We start from the raw sequence: 19,887 nt of genomic DNA on the forward strand, positions 1-19,887 counted from the left end.
TTTTGTTTATTCTTTCCACTGTTTTTCTAATTTCGATTTTAGTTTTTTCTTCTCTGATCTTTGCTATTTTCTTTTTTCTGGTAGTGTTATGCTTAGTTTGCTCTTCTTGTTTTAGTTCTTCAAGTTATTGAGTTAGGGTGTTGATTTTGATACTTTTTTTTCATATGGACATTTATTTCTGTAATTTTTCCTCTGAGTACCACCTTAGCTGCTTTTTATAGTGCTTGCATTTTCATTTGACTCTAAGAAATTTGTAATTTCTCTTTTGAGTTCTTCTTTGACCGTTGGTATTTTAATAGTGTGTTGTTCAATTTCCATATGTTTGTGCATTTTCCAGTTTTTTGATGCACCATGGGGACTGCAGAGAGTTGTGAGGAAGGTGGAAATGAGAGGAACGTGTATTGAATGTGGATGGATGTTCTGGCAAGGGTCATGGGCTTTTGCTTGCTCCAAATCCTGCAGCTGGCTTGTGTTCTTCTGACCTCTGGTTCTTGGGACTTGGGCTAACAGCTTACCTGCTTCTTGCCTGCTGATCTTGGGATTCATCCATCTTTGCAGCTTGTGAGCAAAAGTCCTGCTCTCTGACCTGCTGATCTTGGCTTCGCCAGCCACTATGGCTACATGAATCAGGAGAAGCCCCTATCCTGACCCATGGATTTGGGACGTTCCAGCCTTACAATCGTGTGGGCCATTTCCTTGATATAAATCTCTCTATATATTTGTATGCTTTACTGGTTTTGCTTCTGTAGAGAACCCAGCCTAAGACAGGCAGAATAGAAACGGAGATGTTTCAACAATGGGATGCAGCGCTAGAGGTACTCACTTGTCTGTGCCACGAAGTTTGGAAGAGATATGGAAGAGATCCATTTTTATGCCCATTCCAAAGAAAGGTGATCCAGCAGAATGCAGAAATTATCAAACATTATCATTAATATTACATGCAAGTAAAGTTTTGCTGAAGATAATTCAAAGGTAGTTGCAGTACTATAGACAGGGAACTGCCAGACATTCAAGCTGGATTCAGAAGAGGATGTGGAACGGGGGACGTCATTGCTGATGTCAGGTGGCTCTTGGTTGAAAGCAGAGAATACTGGAAAGATGTTCACCTGGCTTTTATTGACTATGCAAAAGTCATTTGACTGTGTGGATCATAACAAATTACAGACAACATTGTGAAAAATAGGAATTCCAGAGCACTTAATTGTACTCATGAGGAACCCGTATATAGACCAAGAGACAGTTGTTTGAACAGAACAAGGGAATGCTGTGTGGTTTAAAATCAAGAAAGGTGTGCGTCAGGGTTGTATCCTTTCACCATATTTATTCAGCCTGTATGCTGAGCAAATAATCCAGAAGCTGGACTGTATGAAGAAGAATAATGCACGAGGATTGGAGGAAGACTCATTAAGCGATATACAGATGATACAACCTTGCTTGCTGAAACTGAAAGGTACTTGAAGCACTTACGGATGAAGATCAAAGACTACAGCCTTCAGTATGGATTACACCTCAACATAAAGGAAACAAGAATCCTCACAACTGACCAATAAGCAACATCGTGATAAACAGAAAATATTGAGGTTGTGAAGCATTTTATTTTACTTGGACCCACAATCAATGCCCATGGAAGCAGCAATCAAGAAATCAAACAACGTATTGCACTGGGCAAATCTGCTAGCAAAAGATCTCTTTAAAGTATTAAAAGCAAAGATATCACTTTGAGGACTAAGGTGTGACCCAAGCCATGATATTTTCAGTTGCCTCATATGCATGTGAAAGCTGGACAATGAATAAGGAAAACTGAAGAATTGATACCTTTGAATTATGGTGTTGGCGAAGAATCTTGACTCTACCATGGACTGCCAGAAGAACAAACAAATCTGTCTTGGAAGAAATACAGCCAGAATGCTCCTTAGAAGCAAGGATAGTGAGACTTCATCTCACATACTTTGGACATGTTATCAAGAGGGACCGGTCCCTGAAGAAGGGCATCATGCTTGGTGAAGTAGAAGGTCAGCGAAAGAGAGGAAGACCCTGAACAAGATGGATTGACACAGTGGCTACAACTATGGGCTCAAGCATAGCAACAATTGTGAAGATGGCACAGGACCAGGCAGTGTTTCATTCTGTTGTACATAAGGTCTCTGTGAGTTGGAACCAACTTGACAGCACCTAACAGCAACAACAACAACCAGCCCACAGATATGGAAATGAGGCCAGCAGATGTCCTAGAGTCCCTCAGATCTACTGGTGGGGTGAGGCTGGGATCCTGGCCAAATGGGAGATGTGAGGAGAGTTCTGTGGAGGGTCCGCCAGGCTGGGCACACCTGGACCTCCTGGGCCTCCGGTCCCCATTGATGGCAGGGGACTTGGAGCTGAGTATCTTCCCTGCTTAGCAGAACCCACGCCCACAGTCTGCTGGAAGATATGACAGCTTCCGTGCCAGGCTGTCCCCATGGAGACGGGGCCTTGGCTGCCCACAGAACCAGGCAGAGAAGCCTGTGTTGTTTTTCCTTTAACATATTTAGAACCTTGTTATCTGGCCCGATTCTGGGCTCTTTGGGTGTGGGGGCTGCTATGAGGCTTACTCTGTAATCTGCACCCTGGCTACTGACTAATTTTCTTACTCCCACATACATGTTGAAGCATAGATTTTCACTCCTCCACCTCCCGCCCTCATCCTTGCTCCCTGCCCCCACCATGATTGGCTGCAAGCACCTCCCCACCTCTGTGTACCCAGCTTGCAGCAGGAGTTGTGGCCAATGGCTTCCCAACCTGGATGGCTTTGATAGACTGACTGGCGCAGGTGGGGGCTTTCAGAGCCACCTGCAAATGACAGGAGCCAAGAAGTAAATGAAGGAGGTTTATTTTTACATACTGTCAACTGGAAATAATCAACTTTATTTAAAGCGAGTGTGGATTCAGAGAGTTAAAAAAAGCACCCAACAACTCTCTAGGGCCGTTTTGGGAGCGATTTTAGGCGTTGTTTGAAGTGATTCTCCAGCAGCCTCCATTGGTGGAGGATGCAGAGTACATGCAAGGTGAACAGAGAGCTGGATGACCGTGGATGGACCCCACTCTGCAGACACCTACTGCTCATCCTCGTGGTTCTGGCTGGGCAGACTGTCTTGTCTGGTGGAGGGGAGTTCCTTGCGCTTTGGCATGGGCAGTCAGGAGGCAGGTGGAGGGCAGCAGAGGTCCTAGCTAGATCTCTGCCTGCCCAGTTTGAGAGGGGCACTCTCCCCCTTGAAGAGGGCTAACCTCAGTGTCTTGCATCCTAGACTTTGTTATCTATGGTTGTTCTGGCCCTATGGCCTGTGCGGATACTAGGTACTTTTTAAGAACTAAATTGGCTCCATGATTGCTGTATTGTTAGAAATAGCTGTTCAGCTGGGTACCATGCTGACCCCTATGCTCTTTCTGTCTTCAAATAGCTGCTGCTGCTTTCCTCCCGTTTGGGTGGGCCCTCATGGTGGTCCCCTGGTCTTTGGTCCAGCACTGTGTTTGGCCTGTCAAGTGCTAGGGCCTTGTTGCTCTTGATTTGTGGGTGTTTGTTTTGAGCAGTGGAGTTTTTTTTTTTTTTGGTAGGGAAAATATATGTATAACAAAACATATGCCATGTCAACTATTTGTACGTGTATAATGCAGTAACATTGATTACATTCTTCAAGTTGTGTACAGTCATTCTCACTATCCTTTTCCAAATCATCCTGTCACCATTAACATAAACTTAGTGCCCCTAAGCAAAAACTCCCCTTTTCTTCCTCCCTCCCACCTCTGGTAGCCATTGTAATAATCTTTGGTTTCAGTATATTTGCTTATTTCATGTAAGTGAGATCATACAATACTTGACCTTTTATGATTGACTTATTTCACTCAACATAATGCTTTCAAGGTTCATTCACGTAGTGAGTGTCATGCATCAGGACTTCCTTTCTCTTTATGGCTGAGTAATATTCCTATTGTATGTATATACCACATTTTATTTATCCGTTCTTCTGTTGATGGACACTTGGATTGTCTCCAACTTTTGGCTGTTGTGAAAAGTGCTGCAATGAACATTGGTTTACAGGTTTCTTGTTTTTATTCCTGTTTTCACTTCTTCTGGGTATATGCTTAGGATTGGAAATGCTGGATATTGTGGTAATTCTGTGTTCAACTTTTTTTTTTTTTTTGTGTGTGTGTGTGTGTGTTTAAAGGGAAAGTTTCCAAATCGAGTCAGTTTCTCATACAAAAACTTACATACACATTGTTATGCTACCCTAATTGCGCTCCCTATAATGTGACAGTGCACTCCTTCTCTCCACCTTGTATTTCCCCGTGTCCATTCAACCACCTCCCGGCCCCCTCTGTCTTCTCATCTTGCCTCCTGACAGGAGCTGCCCACATAGTCTCGTGTATACTTGAGCTGAGAAGCATACTCCTCACCATTACCTTTTTATGTCTTATACTCCAGCCTAATCTTTCTCTGAGGAGTTGGCTTTGGGAATGGTTTTAGTATTAGACTAATAGAGAGTCCGGGGGCCATGTCGTCTGGGGTCCCTCCAGTCTCAGACCATTAAGTCTGGCCTTTTTACTAGGATTTGAGTTCTGCATCCCACTTTTCTCCTGCTCCATCAGGGATTCTCTGTTGTATTCCTTGTCAGGGCAGTCATTGGTGGTAGCCGGCACCATCTAGTTCTTCTGGTCTCAAGCTGATGGAGTTGCTGGTTTATTTGGCCCTTTCTGTCTCTTGGGCTCTTAGTTTTCTTGTGTCTGTGGTGTTCTTCATTCTCCTTTGCTCCAGGTTGGTTGAGACCAATTGGTACATCTTAAATGGCCACTTGCTAGCTTTTAAGACCCCAGACGCCACTCCCCAAAGTGGGATGCAGAACATTTTCTTAATAGACTTTGTTATGCCAGTTGACCTAACAAAACCCCAAAACCATGGTCTTCAGACCCCTGCCCCTGCTACTGTGTCCCTCAAAGTGTTTGATTGTATTCAGGAAACTTCTTAGCTTTTGGTTTAGTCCAGTTATGTTTAACTTACTGAGGAACTACCAAACTTGTTTTCTTTAGTGGTTGTACCATTTTACATCTGTGGGGAATGGGGAGTATCTTATTTATGTGTTTTCATAACTTTGACTATTTTCAAGTGGGTAATATATTAATATATATGCACAGGATACGAAACCCTGTTATGTTGTTGTTATTAGGTGCCGTTGAGTCGGTTCCGACTCATAGCGACCCTATGCACAACAGAACGAAACACTGCCCGGTCCTGCGCCATCCTTACAGTCATTGTTATGCATTAGCTCATTGTCGCAGCCACTGTGTCAATCCATCTTGTTGAGGGTCTTCCTCTTTTCCGCTGACCCTGTACTCTGCCAAGCATTATGTCCTTCTCCAGGGACCGATCCCTCCTGACAACATGTCCAAAGTACGTAAGACACAGTTTCGCCATCCTTGCCTCTAAGGAGCATTCTGGCTGCACTTCTTCCAAGACAGATTTGTTCATTCTTTTGGCAGTCCATGGTATATTCAATATTCTTTGCCAACACCACAATTCAAAAGCGTCAACTCTTCTTCGGTCTTCCTTATTCATTGTCCAGCTTTCACATGCATATGATGTGATTGAAAATACTGTGGCTTGAGTCAGGCACATCTTAGTCTTCAGGGTGACATCTTTGCTCTTCAACACTTTGAAAAGGTCCTTTGCAGAAGATTTGCCCAATGCAACGCGTCTTTTGATTTCTTGACTGCTGCTTCCGTGGCTGTTGATTGTGGATCCAAGTAAAATGAAATCCTTGACAACTTCAGTCTTTTCTCCATTTATCATGATGTTGCTCATTGGTCCACTTGTGAGGATTTTTGTTTTCTTCATGTTGAGGTGTAATCCATAGTGAAGGCTGTGGTCTTTGATCTTCATCAGTAAGTGCTTCAGGTCCTCTTCACTTTTCAGCAAGCAAGGTTGTGTCATCTGCATAACACAGGTTGTTAATGAGTCTTCCTCCAATCCTCACGCCCCATTCTTCTTCATATAGTCCAGCTTCTCGTATTATTTGCTCAGCATACAGATTAAATAGGTATGGTGAAAGAATACAACCCTGACGCACACCTTTCCTGACTTTAAACCAATCAGTATCCCCTTGTTCTGTCCGAACAACTGCCTCTTGACCTATGTAAAGGTTCCTCAAGAGCGCAATTAAGTGTTGGGGAATTCCCATTCTTCCCAGTGTTCTCCATAGTTTGTTATGATGCACACAGCCGAATGCCTTTGCATAGTCAATAAAACACAGGTAAACATCCTTCTGGTATTCTCTGCTTTCAGCCAGGATCCATCTGACATCAGCGATGATATCCCTGGTTCCATGTCCTCTTCTGAAACTGGCCTGAATTTCTGGCAGTTCCCTGTCAATATACTGCTGCAGCCGTTTTTGAATGATCTTCAACAAATTTTGCTTGAGAGTAATATTAATGATATTGTTCTATAATTTCCACATTCAGTTGGATCACCTTTCTTGGGAATAGGCATAAATGTGGATCTCTTCCAGTTGGTTGGCCAGGAAGTTGTCTTCCATATTTCTTGGCATAGATGAGTGAACACCTCCAGCGCTGCATCTGTTTGTTGAAACATCTCAATTGATACTCCATCAATTCCTGGAGCCTTGTTTGTCGCCAATGCCTTCAGAGCAGCTTAGACTTCTTCCTTCAGTACCATTGGTTCCTGATCACGTGCCACCTCTTGAAATGGTTGAATATCAACTAATTCTTTTTGGTATAGTGACTCTATATATTCCTTCCATCTTCTTCTGACGCTTCCTGCATTGTTTAATATTTTCCCCATGGAATCCTTCACTATTGCAACTCGAGGCTTGAATTTTTTCTTCAGTTCTTTCAGCTTGAGAAATGCCGAGCGTGTTCTTCCCTTTTGGTTTTCCATCTCTAGCTCTTTGCACATGTCATTATAATACTTTACTTTGTCTTCTTGAGAAGCCCTTTGGAATCTTCTGTTCAGTTCTTTTACTTCATCAGTTCTTCCTTTTGCTTTAGCTGCTTGCCGCTCAAGAGCAAGTTTCAGAGTCTCCTCTGATATCCATCTTGGTCTTTTCTTTCTTTCCTGTCTTTTCAGTGACCTGTTGCTTTCTTCATAGATGATGTCCTTCCACAACTTGTCCGGCCTTCGGTCACCAGTGTTCAGTGTATCAAATCTATTCTTCGGATGGTCTCTAAATTCAGGTGGCATATACTCAAGGTCATATTTTGGCTCTCGTGGACTTGCTTTGATTTTCTTCAGTTTCAGCTTGAACTTGCATATGAGCAGTTGATGGTCTGTTCCACAGTCGGCCCCTGGCCTTGTTCTGACTGATGATATTGAGCTTTTCCATCGTCTCTTTCCACGGATGTAGTCAATTTGATTTCTGTGTGTTCCATCTGGTGAGGTCCATGTGTATAGTCACCGTTTATGTTGGTGAAAGAAGGTATTTGCAATGAAGAAGTCGTTGGTCTTGCAAAATTCTCTCATTCGATCTCTGGCATTGTTTCTATCACCAAGGCCATATTTTCCAACTACTGATCCTTCTTCTTTGTTTCCAACTTTTGCATTCCAATCACCAGTAATTATCAATGCGTCTTGATTGCATGTTTGATCAATTTCAGACTGTAGCAGCTGATAAAAATCTTCTGTTTCTTCATGTTTGGCCGTAGTGGTTGGTGTGTAAATTTGAATAATAGTCGTATTAACTGGTCTTCCTTGTAGGCATATGAATATTATCCTATCACTGACAGCGTTGTACTTCAGGATAGATCTTGCAACGTTCTTTTTGACGATGAATGCAACACCATTCCTCTTTGACTTGTCATTCCAGCATAGTAAACTATGATTGACTCAAAATGGCCAATACCAGTGCATTTCAGCTCACTAATGCCTAGGATATCAATGTTTATGCATTTCATTTCATTTTTGACGATTTCCAGTTTTCCTAGATTCATACTTCGTACATTCCAGGTTCTGATGATTAATGGATGTTTGCAGCTGTTTCTTCTCATTTTGCGTCACGCCACATCAGCAAATGAAGGTCCCGAAAGCTTTACTCCATCCGCGTCATTAAGGTCAACTCTGCTTTGAGGAGGCAGCTCTTCCCCAGTCATCTGTTGAGTGCCTTCCAACCTGGGGGGCTCATCTTCCAGCACTATATCAGACAATGTTCTGCTGCTATTCATAGGGTTTCACTGGCTAATGCTTTTCAGAAGTAGTCTGCCGGGTTCTTCTTCCTGTTCTGTCTTAGTCTGGAATCTCAGCTGAAACCTGTCCTCCATGGGTGACCCTGCTGGTATCTGAATACCAGTGGCATAGCTTCCAGCCTCACAGCAACACACAAGCCCCCACAGTACGAGAAACTGACAGATACGTGGGGATATAAAACCCTACACAGTGAAAAATAAGTCTTTTTCTCCACATCCTTCAGCCATTCAGTTTCCCTCTTAAAGGGTAACTACTGTTACAAATATTACTGGAATGTTTGGGAAATATGGTATGAATATTTGAGCATAGCTGTGCAGACATGATTTTTACACTCCAGTAGGTGCTAAAGTGGGGACGCTTCTGTATTGGAAAGAGGTTGGTGTGAGGAGCCTGGCTGGAGTATGTCCCTGTGTAAACATGCAGGTCCTGTGACTGTGGGCTGTGGGCTGGCACCTGTGACAATGGAACTGTTCCTCCACACCGTATGAGGTTAAGAAGTGTATGTGAAAGCACCTGGAGGAAAGGACTTGGTCCTTGGCCAGGGCTGAGGTTTTGGCTGACAGGTATGTGACATGAGGCCTGTAAGGAGGGCTAACAATTCTGACTTTCTCCTATGTGCACATTTTTAAAGGGAACTACTTTTTTCTTGATTATAAAAATGTCTACATATTGTAGGGAATTTGGTTATTACCTAAAGGGGTACAAAGAAGAAAATCAAATTAATTGTTGTATTACGCCCCAGAGATAACCGCTAAGATTTAATGTATATCCGTTCGGTCTCTTTTTATGTATACACAAATGTGTATGTGTGTATGTGGTTACGCACATGTGTATATAGACTTCTTAGAAAACTGAAGTTACACCATGCATAAAAGTTGACTATCCTCTTTTTCATTTTATGTTAAAAAGTTTCCCCCCACATCACTAAACAATCTTTGAAAATACTTTTTTTGGTTGCATCTATGTCACACTGAGTTTTGCTACTCTTTTCAAGATACAAGTATGTGCCGCATAATGTCCTTTTGGGCAACATCTGACCGCATATGTGTCCATGGTCCCATAAAGTTTTTTTGTTTTTTTGTTTTTTTTTGAGGGAAAGTGGCTCTTCTTTTGTTTATTATCTCCTGCTAATTGTTTAAAAAACCCCAAGCCCCCAGAGTGAACAAGCAGTGGGGCTCCAGGGTGCATCCCAACCCTCCCAAGTGCCTCAATTCACTTCAGGCTCCTGCCGCAGCTCTTCCACTCCTGGCTTCTCCGCTCCTGTTGAAGGTGCCGGCTGGGCCTAGGGCACTCGTGAGCTCCTGGCGCTGGGCAGCAGCGGCTGCACATGATCAGAAAGTAGCCACACTGACAGGGCAGCAGCAGCCAGGGCTGCCACTGCTAGCTGTGTTCCCGGTACCTGCACGCAAGCTCCCCACTCAGTCCCCACAGCCGCCTTTCCGTGCCCTCGTGCGCCGCCCTCCCTGTGCCTGGATGTACGCAGACCCCGCCTTGCCACAGCCTCACACCTGGGAAGGCCAGCCTCCTGTTATCCAGTGGATACAGCTCTCAGGCTTTGTCTAGTGGGCAGGCAGCAGCGGCGGGAGCTGCAAGCCAGGCTGCTCCTTCCTGTTCCTCAGGCAGGCGGAATAGAGGGTGGGGCTGGGTGTGTAATACATATATATGATATGGTGTTCACACAACGTCCAAATCAAATAATGTCCTATCTCACAGAACATACTGTGGACATTAAGCCACACATGACTATATTGACTTTCGTTTCTTTGACCACATCCTGTTTTCTCCTATCACTGAACCCAGACATTGAACGCTCTGTGGCTCTCCATGTCCCTGTATATAATCATTGGGTTTCTCCCACAGTGGTCTGACCTTCCCTAGTGCACATTGGCTGGCCATTTGGGCTCTTTAAGGGTTGCATCCATTCTGATTGGCCAGTGCCTGTGCCCAGCTGATATTAAGTGCTTGTTTTTGAATATCATCCCTGGATGAAATTCTTTTAGCCACCATTTACCATCACCATCCTTTTTTTTTTTTTTTCTGTTTCCTTTGGGTGGGAAGTGGTTAAAGCTCAGAGAACTTGGGCTGTGGATGTGCAAGGTAGACCAAACCCATGGGCATCAAGTCCATTCTGACTCACAGAGACCCTATAGGACAGAGTAGAACTGTGCCCTAGGATTTCTAAGGCTGTAATCTTTTCGGAAGCAGACTGCCATATCCTTCTCCCATGGAGCTGCTGGTGGGTTCCTATTGCTGACCTTCCAGTTAACAGCCAAACCCTTAACCACTGCTCCACCAGGGCGCCTTGCAAGGTAGACCAGGACTATGTAAATATATTCTTGTCAAAACACCATTCCCAGCCCCCTTCTTTGGCTCTGAAAAAAAAAAAAAAAACCTGTTGCCATGAAGTTGATTCCGACCCATAGCGACCCTACAGGACAGAGTAGAACTGCCCAATAGGGTTTCCAAGGAGCAGCTGATGGATTCAAACTGCCGACCTTTTGGTTAGCAGCCAAGCTCTTAACCACTGTGCCACCAGGGCCCCCTTCGATTGACAGTGAGGGGCTAATAAGGTTGACTCCTTCCCAGCTCCTTTTCTATGTACAGTTCATATATAAATAGGGTCATAATGCATGGTGTCATTTACATGTCTGTGTGGCTCTCTACCTGCCAGATTTCTTCTGCTAGTTTTTTGAAATGTCTGGTTTAAGAGATTGCTTAGCTGCACTTCTGTTGTAATGGTTTGTGTTCATAGATGTTGCCTTCTCCATGGCTAAGCTTTTGTTTTTAATTTACATCTGAAACTCTTATAGTGGAAGATGAGTCTAAGCCTACTATTATACAGTGTTTACATTTTATTAATATTGTTGTTTTATAGTGGATATTTTATATTTTATTTTTTAACATCTTCTTGGCCAGGCCCATTGACATCTGTATTGTGTTTCTAGATTGCATGTAACGTGTGTAATAGGCATAGATGGTGGGATTTGCTTGATTTGGGTCTTTTTAGGCTGCTTCACTAAACATGTTACTTATATCTTAATAATGATGCCAATAGTTTTATTTCAGTCCTATGAATTTTATTTACTAGAAGGTAGAGGCTAGGGGCTTCATTAGGATTGAAGGTTAGCAGCTGCAGGCTGAAGTTGTTCTGTTTAGTTTTTAAGAGAGGCCTTGCCTAGCAGTCTAGGAGAAACCAAGCACCTATGAGCCCGAGGATGTTCTTAACAAGGGCACTTTGGTTAATTAACAGGCCTGATCTCCAAGCTTCGTGAAGACTAGGAGGATCAGTCTACACTTTTGCATGTGGTTGCAGATTCTTTTTCTGAACAGGAAGATGCTGCACTCGAGTTTCTTCTCTAAAGCTCCCCCTTTGTCCCTGTGATTTCCTTGGAGACCTGTATGGGAAGATCAGAAAAGAAACCACCTATAAAGAGAGAGGGAGTTTCTAAATACAAAAGCAAGCAAGATTTCGATAATTTTGTGAATTTTTAAACTTTGTTCGATTTCATCTTACAAGTGGACTTAGAAATGGTGTGTGCTTGGGCTGATTGTGGTACTCCTCTCCTGTGTGTTTTGATGGGTTAGCGATTTAAGTCTCTTATTCCTTCCCAGGCGACAGGAGCAGTTTCAGAAAAACCCTGACAGTTACAATGGTGCTGTCCGTGAGAACTACATCTGGTCGCAGGACTACATGGACCTGGAGGTCAAGGTGCCAGTGCCCAAGCACATCATGAAAGGGAAGCAGGTAACACACCCCCAATGGGTGGCAAGGGTTGCTCTTGACGGGGTGGTGCTTTGGCTGTGTTCTCACATGTGGCTAGTGGTAGAGGTCCACTGGGGATGTAATTAGCTAGTTAAAGGGCATTACCCTTATTTAGCAAGGCAGTCTTTTACATTTTCAGGAGTTGGGCCATCTGAGTCTGTTACTGAATGATCTTCTGCCAGGGAAGGAACATACGACGTGATGTGTTGAGGGTGACGGTTTTGGAATCGGGCTTCAGGACTTGAGTGACATATTTTTTTATTTTCTACTGTATTCCTTTTTTTTGTCCCAAAAATATGCTTCTTGTGGTTCCTTTGCTTTCTCCCCTCCTTCCTGCCTGTTAGGTTTCTTCTAGTGGATCTGCATATGTCTTTCCAAGTGGAAGACAGCGGGCCTCTATTCTCACTCTGAGGTGGAGCTTCCCGTGAATGCTGTGTTTCCCTTCACGGCCCTTTATGGGTGTACTGAGCAAAGTCACTGCATGCTTAGGACCCTGTTTTAAATTACTGAATCTTTAGGTTTCAAAGGAATACTCGAACATTACCTTTGTAAATTCTAGATTTTTCCTGAAGAATAGATCTGCCTTCAGCCTTCCCTACTATCTAAGACTGGGTTCTCTAGAGAAGCAAAAGCAATGAAGAACGTGTGTGTGTGTGTGTGTGTGTGTGTGTGTGTGTGTAGACAGAGAGAGAGATTGAGATTTATCTCAAGGGAATGGCTCATGCAGGTGTACAGAGGCTGACAAGTCCCAAGTCCATGGGTCAGGCATCAGGCTGGAGGCTTCTTCTGACTTACGTAGTTGCAGGGGCTGACAAACCCAAGATCAGCAGGTCAGATGGCAAGCTGATGGCTCACAGGCTACGGAAGCCGATAAATCCCAAGATGGACAGGTAGAATGGCAGGCTGCTGACTCACAGGCTGCAGAGGCTTGACAAATCCCAAGATTGACAGGCAGTATGGCAAGCCACTGGTTCAAGTCCCAAGAACCAGAAGTCAGATGATGACAAGTCAGATGCAGGATCCAGAGTAAGCAAGTGAGCATTACTATAACGTCCATATATGTATTGGGTGCAGGCCACACCTCTAAGGAAACTCCCCTTACAACTGATTAGCTGAGCATCTCAGATCACATCATGGAGGATGACTACATCATTGCACAACTGCCAAATTACATCATTATATAACTGCCAAACACATCATTATGTAACAAACCACTGAGAATCATGGCCCAGCCAAGCTGACACACAACCTTAACTATCACACCTACAAAAGGTTTAGTCAGCTAAACTTAAGGTAGTAGCTAATGTATGTTTACATAGTATGTATGACTTCAGTTTTCCTAGGCCTTACCAGCCCAGGATCCAGTAAATTCACATTAAAAAGAGGAACACAGTGGAATAGCACCTTCCCCAAGGGACTGGTTCTGAAGTCCATGTTTATGTAGAGTGAAAAACATGTGGTCAGTGTTACCTTTGAAAATCCCTTAAGTGGCCCATGAGAAACAGTTCATGTGACTTTGTGTACACAGTCCTGTGTGGTAATATGTATGTATGTGTGGAATGTATTTGATAATGGCCAGTACATCACAGAGAGGAAAGATTTGTAATTTAATTCTATAGCATTTTGATTTAAACACTGACCTCACTCACAGTGTAGTTAGATGTTTATACAACAAGAGGCACAAGAGAATGGAGAGTAGAGAGGAGGGTGGGAGCAAGTGTTCCCAGGCTCACCCTCAGGCAGATGCCCTTGAGGTGATGTCCCATAGGCTTGCCTGCCTCTTCATTTGTTCATATCTTCTCTTCTTCCACTTCACCCTCCTTTGTTACCATTCATATTAGTTAAATGTGCACGCGGCGAGAGGGCTCTGCTGTGAGCTCAGCTACCCTGGCTCCTAGCACCCTCTTGCATAACGTCTTCTGCAGACCTTACTGAGGGTTACTTTGGGGTCCCCAGAGGGCATCTCAGGCTTGAAGGCAGGGCCCTCTGCCATGGTTAGTTGCACCTTCTGTGAGGACACTGATGGCTGGGCTGGGGCCATGGCTTGCTGTCATCCTTGTTGCCTCACTAGGACCCAGCCATGCTGTCCCTCCCCCCCTGCATTGCTCCATGTCCTCTATTGGTGTGCCACTTTCTCATGGGTATCCCATGGGGACAGCTCTTGCAGCTTTTCTGTTTGGCTTTTTTCCTCGGGGAGCAGGTGCCAGGCTGTGGGCTGGCTAGAGACCTGTACCCAAGACAGACACTGCCTGTCTTCTCCATCTCAGTCTCTGCCCTCCACCACAAAGACAAGATGACATCTTTTTCTTCATGCAGAAACACTTCCCCCTCCCTTTTTCAGCCATTTCAAATGTGTGAAACCCATAATTAAGCTCAGCTGATTGTCCAGTGCTGTATGAATAGCACCTGAAACTTTAAAAGATAACATGGACATAGATAAATGTTTTGTGGGTGGCCCAACGTAGCAGAAAACAGAACTATCTTTTATTTCTCCCTTCCTCCCTTTTCCCACCCCCTCCTGCCACCTGTCACTCCCGTCCCAATAGATCTCTTACTAGGTGACTCCTGGCCAGGTAGAATTTTGGGATTATAAAACTGAGAATGATTCTAGGATCTAAGTTGGTCCAGGTAACTAGGGACGATCCATATAGAAATGCACGCCTCAAAAGTGTATTTCCTTTCTGTTTTTAGTAGGTCATTGGCGGCTATACCTGACCTTCCTACAGGAGGGCTTCCCAGAGAAGGGCAGGGCTTGTTGGAGTGGCTTGCCCAGCATCTTCTTAGCGTTTCAGTAGATCAGGTATTGATTTTCATTTTGTTTTTTTGGGTAGGATTGCTTTGTATGTAGTTGAATAAATTATGAAACATGCTGATTCACGTGGCTAAAAAAATGACAGTGTCCTGCTCTGAGTCCTCCGTGAAGTTTTGGAATTTCTTCTGAAAGGACTTGTATTAGGCCCAACTTAAAACTAATTATTTCCTCTTTCTTTGATTCAGGAGACCCAGGCCGTTTGACAGTTATAGCCACACTTCCCACAGCCACCCATGAGAACTGCCCATCAAAAGCGTTCTCTCACTGAGCACACTAACTCACCGGGGCCTTATTCTCGTGGCTCCTTTGGGAGGAGCACCAGCTAGAGGGCCCAACGACTCTCTGTCTTGCCTTGCCCAGGGACAAACTTTCATGCCTCAAGCTCAGATGTGCCTCCCTCAGGTGGACCTGTCATGGTCTCCTGGATAATTGGGTCTCACTTTCATTTTAGGAGGAATTTGATCATCTGTGCATTCAGCATTTCTTGAGGACCTGGCTACCATGTGACAGCTCTGTTCCAGGAGCTGTGGAGATAGTGTTCATCCGCACACACAAGACTAGCTTGCCCAGAGCTGATGTTCTACTGGGGGTGCAGACAAGAAGAGTGACCAAATAAATGAATAGGCCAATTTCAGTTAGCCCTGATCAATGCCATACAGAAACAAACAAACAAAAAAGGTGATTTCTTTACTTAAACTTCTCTGTGCCAGGCCCTGGACCAGGTACCTTGTAGATCTTAGCCCTTCTAGTTTGGTCTTCCTCACAATCCTGGAAGACCAACTTGATCAGGTCTCACAGTTCCTAAGTGCAGAGCCCAGTATGTGAGCCTGTGTTCCCTGTGGGGACCCCCAACTGCAGGGCAGGGACAGAGTAACTCAGGGTGGGCATGCTCACATCTGGCACTCAGAGAAGGCTCAAGATGATAGTGGACAGTTTCAGATGTTTATGACACTGGGACCTAAGAAGTGGCTTTCCGAAGAGGCCATTGGCCTATTTAGTACTGGCGTTTTTGTGACACCAGCCGGTGATACGTGAAAACCTTTGTGTCATGCTTCCTGTCCTATACGGCTCAGCATTTTCTCTTTTCTCCTTTAATAATTATCCCTCCCCCACCCATCATCGTTATTATACTGTAAACTTTTTTTTTTATTTAATTTTGCTTTAAATGAAAGTTTACAAATCAAGTCAGTCTCTCATACAAAAATTTACATACACCTTGCTATATACTCCTAATTGCTCTCCCCCTAATGAGACAGCACAGTCCTTCCTTCCACTCTCTGTTTGCATGTCCACTCGGCCAGCTTCTGACCCCCTCCGCCCTCTCATCACCCCTCCAGACAGGATATGCTAACATAGTCTCATGTGTCTACTTGATCCAAGAAGCGCATTCTTCAACAATATCATTTTCTATCCCATATTGCAGTCCAATCCCTGTCTGAAGAGTTCGCTTTGGAAATCGTTACTTTCTTGGCCCAACAGAAGCTCTGGGGACCACGAACTCTGGGGTCCTTCTAGTCTCAGTTAGACCATTAAGTCTACTCTCTTTACGAGAATTTGAGGTCTGCATCCCACTGCTCTCCTGCTTCCTGAACGGTTCTCAGTCATCGGTTGTTGCTGGGCACCATCTAGTTCTTCTGGCCTCAGGCTAATGTAGTCTCTGGTTTGTGTGGCCCTTTCTGTCTCTTTGGCTCCTAGTTACCTTATGTTTTTGGTGTTCTTCATTCTCCTGTGCTCCAGGTGGGATGAGACCCATTAATGCATCTTAGATGGCCGCCTGCTAGCATTTAAGACCCCAGAAGCCACTCTCCGAAGTGCGATGCAGAATGTTTTCTTCGTAGGCTTTATTATGCCAGTCGACTTAGATGTCCCCTGAAACCATGGTCCCCAAGCCCCCGCCCCTGCTACAGTGGGCTTCAAAGCATTCAATTTATTCAGGAAACTTCTTTGCTTTTGGTTTAGTCCAGTCGTGCTGACCTCCCCTGTATTGTGTGTTGTCTTTCCCTTCACCTAAAATAGTTCTTATATACTATCTAGTTTGGAAACCCTGGTGGCCTAGTGGTTAAGTGCTCGACAGCACTGGGTTTATCTAGTTAGTGAAAACCCCTCTCCCTCCCTCCTTCCCTCTCCGCTCTCGTAACCATCAAAGAATATTTTCTTATCTGTTTAAACTATTTCTCGAGTTCTTATAATAGTCTCATACAACATTTGTCCTTTTGCAACTAATTTCACTCAGCATAATGCCTTCCAGATTCCTCCATGTTATGAAATGTTTCACGGATTCATCATTGTTCTTTATTGATGTGTAATATTCCATTGTGTGAATATACCATAATTTATTTATCCATTCATCTGTTGATGGGCACCTTGGTTGCTTCCATCTTTTTGCTATTGTAAACAGTGCTGCAGTGAACATGAGTGTGCGTATTTCTGTTGGTGTAAAGGCTCTTATTTCTCTAGGATATATTCCAAGGAGTGGGATTGCTGCATCATATGGTAGTTCTATTTCTAGTTTTTTAAGGAAGCGCCAAATCGATTTCCAAAGTGGTTGTACCATTTTACAATCCCACCAGCAGTGTATAAGTGTTCCGATCTCTCCCCAACCTCTCCAACATTTATTGTTTTGTGTTTTTTGGATTATGCCAGCTTTGTTGGAGTGAGATGGAATCTTATTGTGGTTTTGATTTGCATTTCTCTAATGGCTAATGAATGCTGCCAGGTGCTCTTTGGAAACTCTACGGGGCGGTTCTACTCTGTCCTATAGGGTCGCTGTGAGTCGGAATCGACTCAACGGCACTGGGTTCTGGGTTGGGTTAATGGCTAAGGATTGTGAGTATTTCCTCAAGTATCTGTTAGCTACCTGAATGTCTTCTTTAGTGAAGTGCCTGTTCGTATCCTTTGCCCATTTTTTAATTCGGTTATTTCTCTTTTAGTTGTTGAGTGTTTGAACTATCATGTAGATTTTCGAGATCAGGTGCTGATCAGAAATGTCATAGCTAAAATCTTTTTCCCAGTCTGTAGGTAATCTTTTTTACTCTTTTGGTGAAGTCTTTGGATGACCATAGCTGTTTGCTTTTTAGGAGCTCCCAGTTATCTAGTTTTTCTTCTGCATTGTTAGTAATGTTTTCTATACTGTTTATGGCATGTATTAGGGCTCCTAGCATTGTCCCTATTTTTCCTTCCGTGATCTTTATCATTTAAGATTTTATATTTAGGTCTTTGGTCCATTTTGAGTTCGTTTTTGTGTGTGGTGTGTGAGGTATGGGTCTTGTTTCTTTTTTTTTGCAGATGGATATCCAATTATGCAAGCATCATTTGTTAGAAAGACTTGTCTTTTCCCCCATTTAACTGACTTTGGGCCTTTGTCAAATACCAACTGCTGATATGTGGATGGATTTATGTCTGGATTCCCAATTCTGTTCCATTGGTCTGTGTATCTGTTGTACCAGTACCAGGCTGTTTTAACTACTGTGGCAGTATAATAGGTTCTAAAATCAGGTAGAGTGAGGCCTCTCACTTTGTTCTTCTTTTTAAGTAATGCTTTACTTATTTGGGGTCTCTTTCCCTTCCATATGAAGTTGGTGATTTGTTTCTCCATCTCATTAAAAAATGTCTTTGGAATTTGGATCGGAATTGCATTGTATCTATAGATCCCTTTTGGTGGAATAGACATTTTTACAACGTTAAGTCTTCCTATGCACTAGCAAGGTATGTTTCCTCACTTATGTGGGTCTCTTTTGGTTTCTTGCAGTAGTGTCTTGTAGTTTTCTTTGTATAGGTCTTTTACACCTCTGGTAAGATTTATTCCTAATTATTTTATCTTCGTGTGGGCTACTGTAAATGGTATTGATCTGGTGATTCCCTCTTTGATGTTCTTTTTTTGGTGTAGAGGAATCCAACTGATTTTTGTATGTTTATCTTGTATCCTGATACTCTGCTGAATTCTTCTATTAGTTTCAGTAGTTTTCTTGAGGATTCTTTAGGCCTTTTTGTGTATAAGAGCTTGTCATCTACAAATAGAGATAATTTTACTTCTTCCTTACCAATCTGGATGCACTTTATTTCTTTATCTAGCCTAATTGTCCTGGCTAGGACCTCCAGCACAGTGTCCAATACAAGTGGTGATAAAGGGCACCCTTGTCTGTTTCCCGATCTCAAGGGGAATGCTTTCAGACTCTCTTCATTTAAGATGATGTTGGATGTTGGCTTTGTATAAATGCCCTTTATTATGTTGAGGAATTTTCCTTCTATTCCTATCTTGCTGAGAGGTTTTATCATGAATGAGTGTTGAACTTTGTCAAATGCCTTTTCTGCATCAATTGATAAAATCATGTGGTTCTTCTCTTTTATTTATATGGTGGATTACATGAATATTTTTCTAATGTTGAAGCATCCCTGCATACCTGGTATGAATCCCACTTGGTCATGGTAAATTATTTTTTTGATACGTTGTTGAATTCTATTGGCTAGAATTTTGTTGAGGATTTTTGCATCTAAGTTCATGAGGGATATAGGTCTGTAATTTTCTTTTTATGTGGTGTCTTTACCTGGTTTTGGTATCAGGGATATGCTGGCTTCATAGAATGAGTTTGGTAGTATTCCATCCTCTTCTATGCTCTGAAATACCTTTAGTAGTAGTGGTGTTAACTCTTCTCTGAAAGCTTGGTAGAACTCTGCAGTGAAGCCGTCTGGGCCAGGGCTTTTTTTTTTGTTGGGAGATTGTATTACCTTTTCAATGTCTTCTTTCGTTATGGGTCTATTTAGTTGTTCTACCTCTGTTTGTGTTAGTTTAGGTAGGTAGTATGTTTCTAGAAATTTGTCCATTTCCTCTAGGTTTTCAAATTTGTTAGAGTACAATTTTTTGTAGTAATCTGATATGATTTTTTTAATTTCAGTTGGGCGTGTTGTAATATCACCCATCTCACTTCTTATTCAGGCTATATTTGCTTACTCTCCTGTTTTTATTTTGTTAGTTGGGCCAGTGGTTTATCAGTTTTGTTAATTTTCTCAAAGAACCAGCTTTTGGTCTTGTTTAATCTTTTGTTTTTCTGTTTTCTGTTTCATTTAATTCTTTTTTAATTTGCTTTCTTC

General features: G+C 43.2%; 1 protein-coding gene across 3 annotated transcripts in view; it reads left to right on the forward strand.

Moving 5' to 3' along the window:
• NUDCD3 (NudC domain containing 3) overlaps positions 1 to 19,887 on the forward strand; it is a 193,960-nt gene that overhangs the window by 107,431 nt on the left and 66,642 nt on the right. For all 3 annotated transcript variants that reach the window (XM_023558591.2, XM_023558590.2, XM_003418608.4), the window contains exon 3: positions 11,837 to 11,969. In XM_023558591.2, coding sequence (XP_023414359.1) covers positions 11,837 to 11,969 — 133 coding nt within the window. The remainder of the gene's footprint in view (positions 1 to 11,836; positions 11,970 to 19,887) is intronic.

The sequence above is a fragment of the Loxodonta africana genome, chromosome 8, assembly GCF_030014295.1.
Source record: "Loxodonta africana isolate mLoxAfr1 chromosome 8, mLoxAfr1.hap2, whole genome shotgun sequence".
Taxonomy (NCBI): Eukaryota; Metazoa; Chordata; class Mammalia; order Proboscidea; family Elephantidae; genus Loxodonta; species Loxodonta africana.